Here is a 15,401-nt window from a genome sequence, read left to right as displayed (position 1 = left end):
TTCCCCTTTCAAATGGTGTCAGTCGGAAGGAACGTGCATTTGTGGGATTATCAGCAGAGCAGTCTTTGAGACCACCATGAGGCTGTGTGCTCAGTCTCCATCCTACTGAGGCATCTGTTCGGTAGATTAAATCATCCAATCCAACAACCATTGACGAATGATTAACACCTAATAAACGATATTTGGCATCAACAGGAAAGCTGTGGGTGGAGCCTAACCCTGCTCATCCCACATATGAATGTTCCATAATAAACCGACTATCCAAATAGTTTAAGATTCACTGTCAGGAAAACGAATAAAAACACGTCATCTCCCAAGCACACAACGTATTTGCTGTATACGGCCGGCGGCAGATTAGCGTGGTTCCATTCTGCAGTCCAAATGCGTTGCTTGATGAACTTTAATGGAATGTGAAGGAGTTTATCAGCAGCCGAACACGCGGAGCCTCTGCTGACAGCCTGAGCTGGTTTACAGCTCCAGGGACAGAGAGGCAGGCCAGTGGTGACTCTTTTCTTTCTTTCAGTATAAAGTGGTTACGCACTGCTGTCCAGAAAATGTATAATACTAATTATAGCTCCTATTAACAAAACAAAAACAGTGCTGTGTATTTGTTGTTTTTTTTTTCCATTCAGCTAAAGATGTTTTAGTTGCTGTAACCTATTTACCAAAAATGAGGTTTTGCTGGGTATGGCGGAGGACTGTGCTGGTGTTATAGAGGAGAGAACAGGAGAGGTTTCACTGTGGCAGATGGCTGTAAAAGTGACAAACCACTGAGAAAATGTCCCGCAGCATGTTTATCCTCCGCAGCAAAGTGACAGCAGACCCACATGGGCCGGCGCTATAGGGAAGGCACGTTACGTTCAACACGTTCCAGCTTTCTTAGGACAAAGACAAGTGGCAGAAAGGGAGACCTATTTTCAACTTGTCTACTTGGATTTTTTTGAGGATCTGTTGACCTGAACCATCGAGTATCTTTTTTTTTGTTTTTTTTACTATGGAACCTCAGTAACAATGGCTCACAACTGGCGGCATTAAGCAGTCACTGATAACACACACATAACACACACTTCCCAAAGCTCATGAATCAGTAATCAAGAGGAACACACTAACACATCCAGACACGCCAGGAACCTGTGCAAACATCTGCATCCCGAGGTTTATATGTAGGTCAGGAATATCAAGCAGCTCATCCCCTCCGCCGAGTTCTCCGCTCGTCTCCATCTGCACGTGTTTTGTGCGAGTTTTTTTGTGCGTTCAGTACGTGGGTGTGTTTCCATGTGCAGGGAGTGTTTGTCTGCAGGCATGTGGGTGCGTTCCCATGTCTGAAGAGGAACTCTGACACAGGCACGCTGTGTCGAACATGTCCTTCCATCATCCATTCTTCTCTTCCCCACAAGCTACAGAAGGCTTGAGGGAGTGCAGCGAAGGAGGGAGGTGGAGAAAGGTGGGAGGAAGAGAGAGAGAGAGAGAGAGAGAGAGAGAGAGAGAGAGGGAGGGAGAGGGAGGGAGGCCTACAAACAACCAACAACACGGAAACATTCATTTGGAGACAAAAAAAAAAAAGCAAAAAAGAGCGATTCTAAATGCCAATTTGACATCTACTTTTTCTTGGCATGAGAAGTGAAATCGCTGTTTATTCGCTGCTTTGCCAGCACGAGCTCCCAAAAGATCAAGCTTACAAAATAATTCACAATGACAACTTTGTCTCAATTTTGAAACTACAATATCACAAAATGCTCCTCATCGGATAAGACATCTTATGTGCACACAGTAATGTTGAAAAAACATGTTACATCATTCGATTCCTGAAACAATTTGAATCTAATCTGAATCCAATTTCATATCCTCTGTAGGAGGAGAAATACATCATTTAAATAAAGACATTATTTACATCATCTTATTAAATCATATTAAACTCAATAGCACTGAATTAACTTACGTTTTTCTTAGAATCATTTATTATTTAACATGAAGACTTTATTTTAGAATCTCTCTCTGCTCACGCTCAAATGTTTGTATTTTGACACCGGCTTCATTGTAGGAGCTGAACTGCCGGGACCTGATTACTCCATGAGGAAAATCTCATACAGACTGTGTGGTTTTAGCGGATTTATCAGTGATTTCTTCTAACCAAAAAATCAAAGAGCTGTGACACCGTGAGAATTGGATTTTTGGGCGGGACAGTCAGTAATGTTTTCATGCTTCTCCATGTTAACAGATGTTGCTTCAGTGTTGCTTCAAGCTTCAAACTGGCCAAAGTCTCAGGTATTGTCACAACTGTATTTTTCATTTTAAATCAAAGATATCAATAATGTCAAAGTGTATATTAGCCTCAAGGTTTTGAGCTGCTGAAATTAGTTGATGCAAATGTCTTTTAAACTAAATGCTGCAAAATATCACGTTTCTGCTTAAATGAATCCTTAACTTACGGAACAGATATCATGACAGCAGGGAATAGACCGAGTTATTTTACTCTAATCAATTATAATAAGAAGAGAAATAAAAGATGGTATCTAATGTTATTTATTCTCCATCAAAAAAGAACGAATACCTGCTTGTCTGTATGTTTTCCAGCAGCAGTCAGTCTAAATTGCCGTAAAGGTCAAAGCAACAACGAGCTGATGGTTTCTAATTAGCACCGCGGCACATCCTGCACGAGTCACCTTGGAAAATTAATTTGCATAGAATAATTTCTAAAGTATCTTGTGCACAGATGAGACCGCTCACAAAGTTGAGCATCAAAAAAGGGTCAAAACAGGTTTGTGTCGTTCAGAGGTGATCCTTCTCAGGATCCTCTCGGGTTTCTCACAATGCACAAAGGAGCTCCTCTTTCAAAAGTCTTTGACACAGCCGTCACAAATTAATTCATCTTCTATTGTGGCCAATAAACGCTGTCATCTGCACTTTTGCAGGTAATTTCGTCAAACTGGATTGCTTCGGTTCAGTCGACCACCTGCTGCCCCGCACCCAGAAGGCTGTACATGAGGAACACACAACCTTTTCAGTGTTTGTCTTCCTCTTTTTTTAGCTGCTCCGAGTTCAGACTGCACTAAACTGTTGTCAAATTCACAAAAACTCAAACTGAATTCATGATTTATTCATTAAAAAAAAAAAGTATCTTGAATGAAAACATGTGCCAGAAGGGTAGCTATGAAAAGCTTTAACAGAATATAACAACTTACTAGCTTCAAATCTATGATGACCGTTTGGGAAATCTGGCTTGCAGACAAGGTTTTAAAAAAAGCACATATACATTATTCACTTAGCCTTTTGATCCCAACTAGCAGCTTCAGCGTTCAGAGAAGAAAAAATGATGGATTACACTGTTATGCAATAAAACCCTAAATTTTGTCAGCTCAAATCCAGCCGTGAAGTTCATAAAGTAAGAAGAACACGGCCCCCTTTTTTTCAGCTGACCTAGTAAAGCTAAAAGGACTTATCAAGCCGTGTAATTAAGGCTTAATGCAGATACCTCAGCACTTCAAAGGGAGTAAAACCAAGAAATCAGAAAGACTAATTCAAGGCTCATGTGACTGAAACTGAGCAAAATATCCCGGTTTTTAGAGGCTCTTTACAGCCACGGATAATAAAATCTGACAATAATAAGGTATTAAGGGGAGGGACAGGGGAGGTGAAATTAGAGCGGGCTTCACTCCCCGTCTCCTGGGGCGAAGCTGCGAGCTCGCACACAGGAGGTACATGGCTACCCTTGGCTTGTGTGGACCGACCAGATGGCAGAAAAGTCAACCGATAAAGTCAAACATGTTTACAGAGGGTGAGAATGTGAGGACGGAGGCTGGTGTTGAGATGACGGCGCCCTGCCAGGAGCCGGTGAATGCCACGCTGCTCGGGACGAGGCTCAGACGCGCTGCTTCGGTTTGCTCTCCGCATGTCCCGAGTGTGCCTGAATGAGCATCGCCTGAGGTATAAAACACACTGGCAGGTGACACATGCGTCTTCGGTAATAGATGCACGCCTTCGAACACGCTGGGAACATTTCATTTTTGGCAAAACTGGAAGTCACTATGAGTTTATATATCTGTTCCATTTATCAGTTTAGTTCAAGCCTGTGCTCGATTTCATTGACACTTTCATGGAAGTGCTAATAAGATGTGTTCACACTGCGTCACATGCACAGTTACACCTTTAATGCAGGCTTATTCCTTTCTTTGAGCCAAGGACAAGAAATCAAACTGAAATTAGAATTAACTTTCACGACAGTCGATTGAATGCATGAGTTCGCTGTCTGAATCTGACACGGTGTCGTGTGTGTGTGTGTGTGTGTGTGTGTTAGACCCTATGGGTGTTTCCCGTCTGAGTGTGTAATAATGTTCCCCCCGGCATTTAAATTATCTTATGACACGTGTGTGTGTGTATCACAGCAGCAGCTATCAACCTTTAATTAAGGGAGAATTCATTACTTTGCTGGTACCGTCAACATGACTGTCAGCCTGGCTTCAGAGAGGTTCACAGAGAATCCACCCTCACAATATTCTGCTCAGAATCAGAGCTAAATAAGCACGAAACGAGGCAGCACCCCGACCCTTATTTTTGTCTGATTTGATTTCTTGATGAGCCCACGTAATTGCTCCTTCACGTGATCAGAGCAACTGAATATTTCACGGCAACTAAGATTTTTATCTCCCCAGAATTTGAGCAGAGAGATCAAAAAGAAAAGTCTGATTTATTGAAGTTGCACGCACGCATACAGATGAAGCGGCACAAACTGCTTTTCTCCAGCGCTAAATCACACGCGCTGCGCTGCTTTCTCGCATATTCACACAGACGAAAGGCATGAAAATGTAAAGGAACAAAACCAAAGTCACCACAATCACTGAAGCACATCACAGAAACAGCACTAATAATAATAACTGGCAAAAAAATAATAAGTGGGCTTGGCTGCCTCCTGGTGTCATTGCATTGTATTGCAGCACACAGAACAAGACAAGTGCAAGATTGATTAAATAAAAAATAGTGGACAAGCCAGAGGGGTCGAGTTTTAAGGAGAGGACTGGGAGAAGCAGCAGGGGGAAAGAGGAGGAAGATAAACAGACGGGTAAAACAGTTAATGAGACATTAGTATATCACAGAGTGATTCAAGGCAAAGCCGAGCGCTCCGCTGGGAAATAAAAGTGAGGGTGAAAGCAGAGAGGAGGGAAAAACAGCAGGGAAGAGAAGGTGCGGGAGAGTAAATGAGGATATATGAGAGACGGTGAAGTGGTGAGTAAGATAAAACACAAAGAGGAAACAAGAGGGGAGAAAGAGAGGATCAAAGCGAGCATTCATCTTCTGGGCACCCCGCGCCCTCCTCCCTTCTGCCTCCCTCCTCTCGCAGCTCTTTTGTTTGCTTGATTACTGGGTGTATTTTATGGCTTGTTTATCTTAAACTCATCTGCTTTTTTTTTTTCTTTCCTTATCTGTCAAAAAACATCTTTCCTCAGTCATACTGGAACCCACGCTCTCTGTGTCCTGCTGCGTTTTCCTCAATGTCTTCTCCATCAACCTCACTGCCATAAGTCTCTCCACACATGCCCTCCCTCACTTCCTGATTCCAACTTTTGCACGCTTTATTTTCTGCACCTACAGCATCTGCTTAACCTTTCCAGAGCGCATGCTTAACCTAGTCTCCCTTTCTCCTCATGCCGACGAGCTGAACGCTGATGAATAGCACATCTGAACGTTTGCTGCTGCACACCAGAAAACAATCGCTTAATTCCACAAAATCCCCAGTCTTCAGGCACACATGCCCACGCATCTTACAGACAAGACGGATGAAAAGCAGATGCCGTCACGCGCAGGAACCGGCTCCCACAATGAGACCCCACAATTGATTTTCCTCCAAAGCTTCCTACTCAGAAATACAAACGAGTTCAACCCTGTATTGTTTTTTTCTCAAATCAACAGTTGTGATTTGAACTTCAACCTACATTTTAAATGACAGTCGCTTCAACATTTCCATTTCATCAGCTGCTCGTGTCTTGATTTTTTATTTTTTTATTTTTTTGGGTACTGTTTTACTTTATGCAGAACAACAGAGAATTACTGTGGACTTCTGGATCTGATAATTGCATGCAACACAGAGAGAAGGCAGAGCGGGGGAAGATTACATCTTTTCAATACTTGCGGATGATATGAACCGAGAGTGTGCTGTGGTACACAGGGTCTTTCATCTTCTTCCTCATTCCCCGAGCCCCTCCCTCCCTAAAGTGATAACAGGTGGGAAGCAGTGGAGATAACAAGTGTTTCAAACATCCACCCAGAACGCCGAGAAATCCCACTGCAGCGCGCAGGTAGACGGGCAGGTGCTATTCATGGAGTTCAAGAGATAATGAGGGGAAGGCTGTTGAGAGAATAATGGCAGAATCTACTGTTACTGTGTCTGTGTGGAGGCATGTGCACGCCGAAATAAAATTTCAGAGCATTTCTTCAATAAAATGGGCATAAAAATAAACTAAAATATGAAGAAGACAACACTGCGACTGCAATATCTCTGCCAGCTTTGAGAAAAAGGTGGGAAAAAGGAAAAAGGAAGACCCTCCTCACAGTCAGAGAGAACATGCAAACTGCAGATCAGAATGTTCAAAGAATTAAAAGACAATCATCTGTTATGTGAAGTGAAATGAGGCGATGTAAAACACGTCTGTGCTTGAGGTGCATCTATACATCGGGGTTTACATGTGCAAAGCTTTAAAAAATGAAAACATATTTATGAAAGTGAGCTGATACAACGGATTTAATGCCTGGAGGCGCAAGAAGAGCTCAAGCAGTGTCAAGCCCAGCAGGGGATCTGGATGAAGCAAGAGCATGCAAAAAGAGAAGATGCTTTGTTTTAGGCTAGAAGAAGCCTGCCTGGTGCATATATTATTGAAGCAACGCCAAAACCAAAATGGTGAAAAAAAAAAAAAAAAAAAAATACCAGAGGTCGTCGTCCGTGCTCGGTAACACAATCACACCAACGAACAGCAAGCATGGTGCAGCAGGAGTCTCCTGAAATCCATGCAGCTAGCTGGAAATAAAACCACATGCTGAAAAGGACAATGATAGGCATAGAGAACATTTCAGCCACAGGCGGAATCACTGCGAACCCTCGAATATGGACTGTGACGAAACCATTCAAATCCCTACGAGCTGAAGCTAACCACTGAAAGCGGTTGTAAAATCGATATCCACTAAGCATTGCCCGTGGGCCAGTGGAAATGGATCAAAATAGGAAGTAGCTGATCTCTAAAACAAGGTTTGTCAGACACTTTCATTTATTTTCTACTTTTACAGCATGAAACCAATTAAAACCTGCGACCGCACATTTAATTTTACTCACATTGCTGTTGGATCTTCGGCGCGAAGGCAGCAGCTGCACACACAGCCCCGCCACTAAAAACTGTGACTACTGGCTGAATTTCACGCCCTTTTATGGCCAGTTTGGTTTGTTACAATTACCTCGAGTGTGTTAGGCTGAAAAACGTTAACTTTAACAGCCATAACATTATATTTATTGTGTAGCTTCCCTTGTTGCTGGCTACACAGACTGGCCTTGTGGATTTATTCACTCCACTTCACTTCTGAAAATGTGATCTGGCACCAAGATCCTGGCAGCAGATCTTTTAAATCCTGTAAGTTGTGAGAAGGGAGGGACCTCTGCTGAACCACTATGGAAGCATCCATAAAATTCTGCCGCCCTTGACAGGTTCATGCCTTCTTATTTTTTTTTTTCTTTGACAATATTTGAAAGATTCTCACCACTAAAAACTAGCTACACACATAAAAGCCGCCTCCCTAAAAAACACACAATACACACCATGACTACCACTTCTATGCAGATAAACTGATCCTGTTTACGTTCATTTATTTTTGATAAACTGTTCTCCTGCACCTATTCTATGTGTCCACACCTGATGGACATGCTAAGTTTCAGTGTCGGTTTCATTTAATTTCTCGAGTTCTTTTTGAGATTCTGGCTCTGTCTGTCATTTCAGGCTCGCTGTCTGATTGCTCTTCCCGGCCCTGATGTGTTTCGCCTGTGACTGAGTGTGTGATTGTCTGCATCTGGTTTGGGCTTTAAAAGGCTTTGGTCACTTGGATTTTTGTTTTTTTTGGCTTGCTCAAATAAAATTAGTTCTTTTTTTCCACCAGGGATGGTATCCGGCATCTCGACTCCTCTGACGACCTCTGAGCAAACTCAAATGGAGATATTTTCATTACTATATGTTTTTTTTTCCTTGAATATTTTTGTATAAATGCAATAAACAGTAATTCATTTATTCATCAATTTCTCATCAGTTCTCTCAAATCCTCATAATTCTACCATTACCTGCTTCTAAAATCGGCGTTACGGACAACCGGCTCCCTCACTCCCTGATACATCCCACAAACTAACTGATGCTGTGATTAAGAGATAATCACTGTTAATGATTTTAGATCTCAGTCATGCTGGATCATTAGTAAAATCACAAAGATTTGACTAATGGGTGTCGATTAATATTACTGTGACTTTCGGTATTGATTACTGCAACCTCACACCAAACTCATCGACTAGTTGCCGAGTAAACAAAGTAGTGTTTAGAGTTCCATTTAGACATTTTGCAGGCAGTCTTTCTTCCTCAGAAGTCTCTTCGTAAGCTGTGCCCCAAAGCTATCCCACCTCTGAGAATTGATATTTATCACATATATTGAAATCTTCGTATAATTTTCTGAAGGACAAACACTTGTCCGTCCAATCAGAGAGCAGCTTCTCCTCTTAACCGCTTTAGCGTTGCACTTTAACCCTGTCAGATGGTCATATAATTAAAGTCCAGACCACAGGAGGAGAGATGCTCATTTTTCTGGTGAGTCAGACCGACTGACTGCTGCTCACTCAGTGTCATCCTTCCTTTTTTTTACCATGTTCAGCACAGCTTCCCTCTGAGACCTGAAGGCTTTGTTCAATGTTTTTTTCTTAATATCAAAAAATACTCCCCAATGCCAGTAAACAAACTCTAATGTGTAAAAATGGTGGAGCACTCTGACTACCATATCTAAATCTAGCCATAAAAAAAAAAGTTTATTCTTCTGTCTGCATAATGATGCAGGAATAAGAAGAAATGCTCTGCAACATTCTGAAGATGCAGTTATTATCCACATTTTTCAAGTTGCCAGATACAATAAACAGTTTGAGTAGGTGCTCAAAGGATATAGAGTTAGGGCAGAGTTAGATATCATTTACAACACATCCACAGATTAGTATTCAAATTATTTTTTACTTCCAAGTCAGCAGAGACTGGTAAATTATTGAAAATGCTTAGATGAGTGTTTCTATAAGAGGGCTGAGGAATTAGAGGCGGAAGAAGCCTCGCACCTTTGAGCATAATCAGAGACGGCACAAGCCGTAGACTTGAAATATTATATGGTCTGAAGCTCGCCGGTCTGTTTATTTTATAGAAGTCAGTGAGCCACGGGAGGATGCAGCCAACAAGGCGTGAGGAAGCAGCGCAGAAGAAGAGGCTCACCAAGTCTGAACCGGGAGCTGAGGCTTAACGGTAAAGCCGAAAAGCCTGAACACACACTGTAAAGACCGGCTGCTGCCGGCTTGCGGCTGTAATACATGCATTAACAGACAACGGTGAGGAGGATGACGGGCTGCTACACCTGACGCTGCGCTACAACTCGCTTGCTGCGAGTAGTTACAGGCACAGCCAGATCCACTCAAACATTCCACTTGTAGCCTTTGAGTACTTGAGTACTTTTGCTTGTAACTTTGCTTCGGTACAGACTTTCACAGTAGGCATCGCTAAACCAGATCAAACCGGCTCACGCCCCTTCCTCCCACCCACCAGCGTCTAAAGCAAGTCAGGAACCAGTCATATCAAAATGACTTTTTAAAGAGGATCCTTTGAAGCCGAGCCTCTGTCGGGCCCCAGACTGGCCTCTTGTGTGCTTTTGCAGCGTGACAGCAGCGACAGCAGCAGCATGGAGCAACAACAGGAGAGAGGGAGGCAAAAGAGGACAGTCCCTCTTTTCATTCTGTGCAGCTGAAAGCAAAGCTGGAAAAATCCTCCTCTTTTGTAAACTGATATGGACGGTTTTAATCTAATAGCGGAAAGAAAAAAAATCAACAACCGACAGAAGATGGGTCAAAGGAGGCAATATTCTAAGTGTGAACAGCCTGAAAGAGGGATGTGGTAATCACCGTTAGATATGCTAGACATTACAAGATGTGAGATAAAAGGAGTGATGAACCAGCAGCAGGGCCGTAGTCAGACGGATAAAAACGATAAAGGTGGAGGAAACGGAGAGCGCAGCCAACAGTGATAGGCAGAGACTTAGATTATGAGGAAAGAGATGAAATGAGAGGGGAACGCGGCAACAAGATCACAAGACAGGAAGGGGAATAAGACTGGGCGCTTGAATTAAAAAGAAATGGGTAATGAGATGTTAATGTAACAACAAAGGAGAGGGTGCCCTCCGGGAGGAGCTATGCTACAGCTAGCTGCTGAAGGATGAACACAGCATGGGGCTGTTAATTTTAAAATAGCCTTCATTAAACCTTCTGCAGCACATGGAGATTCATTCAGGTGTAGGAACAGCGATTAGAGCCAAAGCGGGGTCTCATCCTGTCACCTCTGGCTGTATTTGTGGTGATAAGAGCAAAACTCAACCTCTGACTCACGAGTATCAGGAAGAAACTAAAGATTGGGAAGGAAACATACCCCATGTTTTCATCACTGCTCAGATAAGAAGGAAGAGAAGACAACAGAGACAATGAAACACAGAAACAAGCGGGGAAATATTAAACACACACCCACACACACACACACACACACACACACACACACACACACACACACACACACACACACACACACAAAGAAATGACAGAGAGCCAGGGGGGAAGCACGAAGCTGGACAGAAGTGCTGAGAGGATCGGGCAGAAAGCAGACTTTCCGCTTGAGTAGAAGGAGGAGATGAATCTTGAATAATGGAGAGATCTGTGGTGCAAACGATGTAATTACTCAAGGGAATGATTGCTGAAGAGGAGCAAAGCAGAGGAGCGGGTATGAAAAGAGTGACTGGGCAGTCCTCAAGAGACCGTCAAAGAGAATAGTGGAGGAAAAGGAGGAGCACCTCTGACAGAAACAAGCCTGGAGATACTACAGATCTACTAGGGGGGGAAAAAAAAATTAGAAAATGCGAAAAAATCATTATAACTAGTACTCAAGAGGATGCTGGGATGAGCTAATGCCAAGGTACAATGAAAGAAAATAAAAGCAAGCTGAAGGCCCAAAGTAAGCCTGCAGGGAGTGTGTGATATCTTCGCTGAAAAGAAGACGCCGTATAACTGAGGTGTTGGTGAAGAGGACCGCGACGCCGCAAGACGAGAAGATTATAATGTGTTGAATCAGGCTCAAAAGCGCATGAATAAACTATGGGAGGATGTCAAGATGATGTTGGGAATTAGCATAAAAAGAACAAGGTTTTTAAAAAAAAAAGTCCAACTAGAGAATCACTTAATGAAGATTTAATGCATTAAGGGTGCGATTTCTGCATAAATATTGTTTTTTCTTTCTTTTTGCAAACCCTTAATGACTCCATTTTATCACAACATGAGTGTCTGTCAAAGTTAGTTTTAGTTGTTGATAGAAATAATAAAAAAAATTTTTGAGTCTATGTTCAGCTCTGCCGTTTGCCTGCAGGCTATTTCTTTTTGTTTTTTTATCAAAATTTAAAGATTGTGATGTTTCCAGGTATCTTTCTATGGCACCATTTCACTCTAAAGTCTTAAAGTGTCTTTTTTCTCACCTTGCATAAGAATGCTAAATCTTTTTTTCTTTTGCTGAATTCAAATGCAAATGACTCATAAAATGCTACTTGAGTTAATTCTGACATTTATTCGGGAGCTGAAAGGACCTGCAGGTTGGAGCGTGTTCGCAGCCACATGAGCTAATTGGGTTTCCGTTTGTAATTAGGCCAATTAATTAGGAAATACAGCTGAGGCCAGGAGCGCTTCATCAGGTCAATCAGGGATCGCAGGAAGAGAAGAAGTGTCATGAGGAGAGTGAAAAAGGAAAGGACTTGAGACACTTGCAAGCAAAAAGGTTACTCGAGGATGCCTCTGTAGTGAGATTCCTTCGGCCTCTCGCTGAATGTTATCACTGAGAGATTCATTCACTGAGGATAATTACCCATTTGCGACAATTTTAATCGGATCAATCGCTCCTTTTGGGAGCCAGTGAATTGAAAACAGAGCCTGTCATTTTCATGCAATTTCCCAAATGACACTGATTGCTGTTAATCTGCCATGAGAAAAGCATGAAATGATAAAAGAAAGTGATGCAGGAGAGAAGGCAGAAAGCTATGAAGTGCTGTATCGCATGTGAATATTAGCCCGTTCTCCGTGTGTCAGACCTTTTGGACATTTCTATAACAAAATCGTCACCTGCAGTGTAAGCAGCCAAAACACACTTTGGCTCAAAACGTGAGACCTCAGACTCCGGGCTTTAGTTTAGTTGGGTTAAATATGAAAAAAATGTTGTCGTCTGTCGTTCATGATGGCTGAAAACAAGGCACTTTAAATCTGACTTTCAGCATTCAGGTCACATCAGGCTCAAATGCGATGTTAAACAGGGAAAGCAGCCCTGCGTGTCTGAAGGAAATGCCTCGTAACGGTGACACTCACCTCCACAAAGAGGAAACAGGGCACGATGTAGGTGCTGGTTTTTTGCAGGCCTCTGTCTGCAGGGAGGTTCCTCATTGCTCTCCTCTGCGCAGACAACCGGCTGTCGATCATCTGTGGGGGTCAGAGGACATCGTGGAGGCTCGGGTATTAGTTTAAAGGGTATATACGAGCAAAACTTTATGAGTTCGACAGCCAGAACCGACATCGAAATCCATCCACACACAGCTGCTAACAAAACAATTCACAAAGACAAGCTCTGTTTTAGATTATTCGTGAAATGTTTTGGATGCGTCCGTGACACAAATGAAAAAATATTGTTTGAAAACAAGCGGAACCAAAATATAGTGACGCTGTGAAACAAGTCAGTTTTATAGTTGTTGTCCTATTCTTAATAAGACAACTTGAAACTCACCCTGAGGCAGTCTGGAGGCTTTTGGATGTGGATCCTAATTGTCTTGACATATTTGCAAATAAAGTGGCCCAAGCAGCACTTGAGCTTCAGTCGCTCCGTGACAACAATGAGTCACTGGAGTTTTTCAGGTTGCAGCAATAGTTTATTTACACTGAGGGCCATTGAAAATACATTTTAGTGTGAAGGTTTCACAGTTTGTACATAACAGCAAAGATGAAAGGAAGGGTTTATGGTAAAAATTGTACTATATGTAGTAATTTTGAAATATTTGTGTCAAAATATGCAACAAGCTAACACTAATTAAAAACTTTGGTGAGATACATGTGACCACATGGCAGACAAAGTCATTTTAAACTGTTTTCTGTCGTCACACTGGAAGGTGATGCAGGGAAACACCACCGTGTGCAGGAACAATATCTTATATTGAATGAGTCAACAGCGGGTGTTTACATTTAATAACATTACATTCTGCACCAGTGCCTTCAACTTAAAGTCAAAACTGTTTCAGACAATAAATACTGACAGTTTCCAGCTTTAGCATTAAAGTAATGTGTTTTTCCCTTTTCTAAATGTCATTAAAGTTAAATGTACATCCTTCTTTTCAGATACAGCGAGAACTTGTTTTGCATGTCAGCAAAAAATGTCATACGCATTATAGAACTATAGATAACGCTGTCCAGCTGTTTATAAAATTATACCTCACATTGAAAATAAGAAAAATACAGTGGGATGAATCAAGATGTACGTCAAGATGCGTTAGGAAAGCATGGCTTGACAGTCTCTCTGTCCTCCCACAGTCTTCAGACAGGCGTGCTAAATGAAGTGACTGTGTGTGGGGTTGTCTGTCTCTGCTGCCAACACTATTTTTCAATGCACCTCGCCTTTCACTCTGTGTTGACTGGAGCCTGAATAAAGCATGTATCGAAGCTGGAAGGAGGTATTCCTAATCGCAATATGTTTTTCCTTTTTTAATCAGATTCATTAATAAAACAATGGTGTTCTTGTCCAAGATTACCTCTATTTCATGGGATAAAGCTGTTACTGCATCTGTGAGAGACAACAAAGCTCCACTGATGATCGGCACGTGAGTTTCCCCAGAAGTGACAGATGTGGCTCTACTTATGTGAGATCAAACCTGAAAGAACAACAGAAGCGCCATGTGTCCAGCTCCTCAGTCTTTCATCAGAACAGGTAGTTTCAGTCACTTTGCAATGAGGCACTTGCATATCAACAACATGGACTACCTTCAAACTGACCAATTGCCCCGGAGCTTTACATAATATACTGACAATTATGCCGGAGCACACAAGAAAGAATCCTCCTGTTGTCTTTCATCAATAAAGAAACAAGTGAACATGAAGATTTTTCTGCAAATGCAGCCTCACACTTGCACATCACTTCACTTACCGACGTGCTAAGATGGCAAACAAACACATCTGCAAGACGCATCAAACGTTGCACAGTGGCAGGTGTGCACACACGCGCACGTGCATACGTACACACGCGCACGCACGCACGCACAAACACCTACGAACCAGTAAGCAGGAGGCAATCAAAAGAATTGGTGGGGAAATGAGGTTGAAAGGAGGAGAAGTAGAGTGGAAACAGAGGAGCGATGATCAAAAACAAAAGCCTGACAGAAAGAGATAAGAGAGAGACAAAATCATGATGCAGACGTTGGGAGAGTCTTCAGAAGTAGCGAGGGTGGGGTGAAGCCGGCAGACTCAGCAATGGGAAATAATGGTGATTGGGGGATAACAGGTAGAAGTTGAAGGAAAACAGCTTCAGTCCCCAAAGTCAGAACAGGAGGAAAGATGGAAACGAGATGGTGGGGGGAAGTTAGAGGAAAACGGCGAAGCTTCTGAGACGCTCAGGGGTTCCTGACACGCAGATGACTGCACTCATGTTAAATAATGTCAGCATCCGCTCTTTTAAGTTTAGGGAAGCCTGAAAAGCCATTTAAATATATCCTCTTTGATTAAAAGAGCAAAAGCATTTCTTTTTTAGAAACTCTCAAATCGTGATATTATCAGTCATGAAGCGAAAGCCCTCAGCAATCTTCAATATAACTTCATTCACTCAAGGACCGATTGGTTTTTCCTCTCAGATATCGAGCTTGCTCCCTCATCTGCTTGACAACAATTATCTTGCCGGCTTTATGGCGGAGGGCGAATCTCTGCTGCCTTGTCAGCCCTTTCCCCAATCAATGGCTGTTATGGGTGAGTGGAAAGGAAGCCACTCGAGGAGGCTGGAATGTGTCCATGCCCTCACTGTGCACCTGAACCAGTTTTACTGCTAAATAATATAAGAAAAGGGCTGTAAAAGATGTGCTTGATGAGA

The 15,401-nt window shown here is 42.5% G+C and overlaps 1 protein-coding gene across 2 annotated transcripts in view; it reads right to left on the bottom strand.

The window, feature by feature from the left end:
* The window catches only part of plppr2b (phospholipid phosphatase related 2b), a 47,435-nt gene that overhangs the window by 30,025 nt on the left and 2,009 nt on the right, over positions 1-15,401 (bottom strand). For both annotated transcript variants that reach the window (XM_030093795.1, XM_030093796.1), the window contains exon 2: positions 12,650-12,760. In XM_030093795.1, coding sequence (XP_029949655.1) covers positions 12,650-12,760 — 111 coding nt within the window. The remainder of the gene's footprint in view (positions 1-12,649; positions 12,761-15,401) is intronic.

Source organism: Salarias fasciatus, chromosome 6 (assembly GCF_902148845.1).
Source record: "Salarias fasciatus chromosome 6, fSalaFa1.1, whole genome shotgun sequence".
Lineage (NCBI taxonomy): Eukaryota > Metazoa > Chordata > Actinopteri > Blenniiformes > Blenniidae > Salarias > Salarias fasciatus.
Note: the sequence above shows the minus strand (reverse complement) of the source record. Positions and strands in the feature narration are given on the sequence as shown.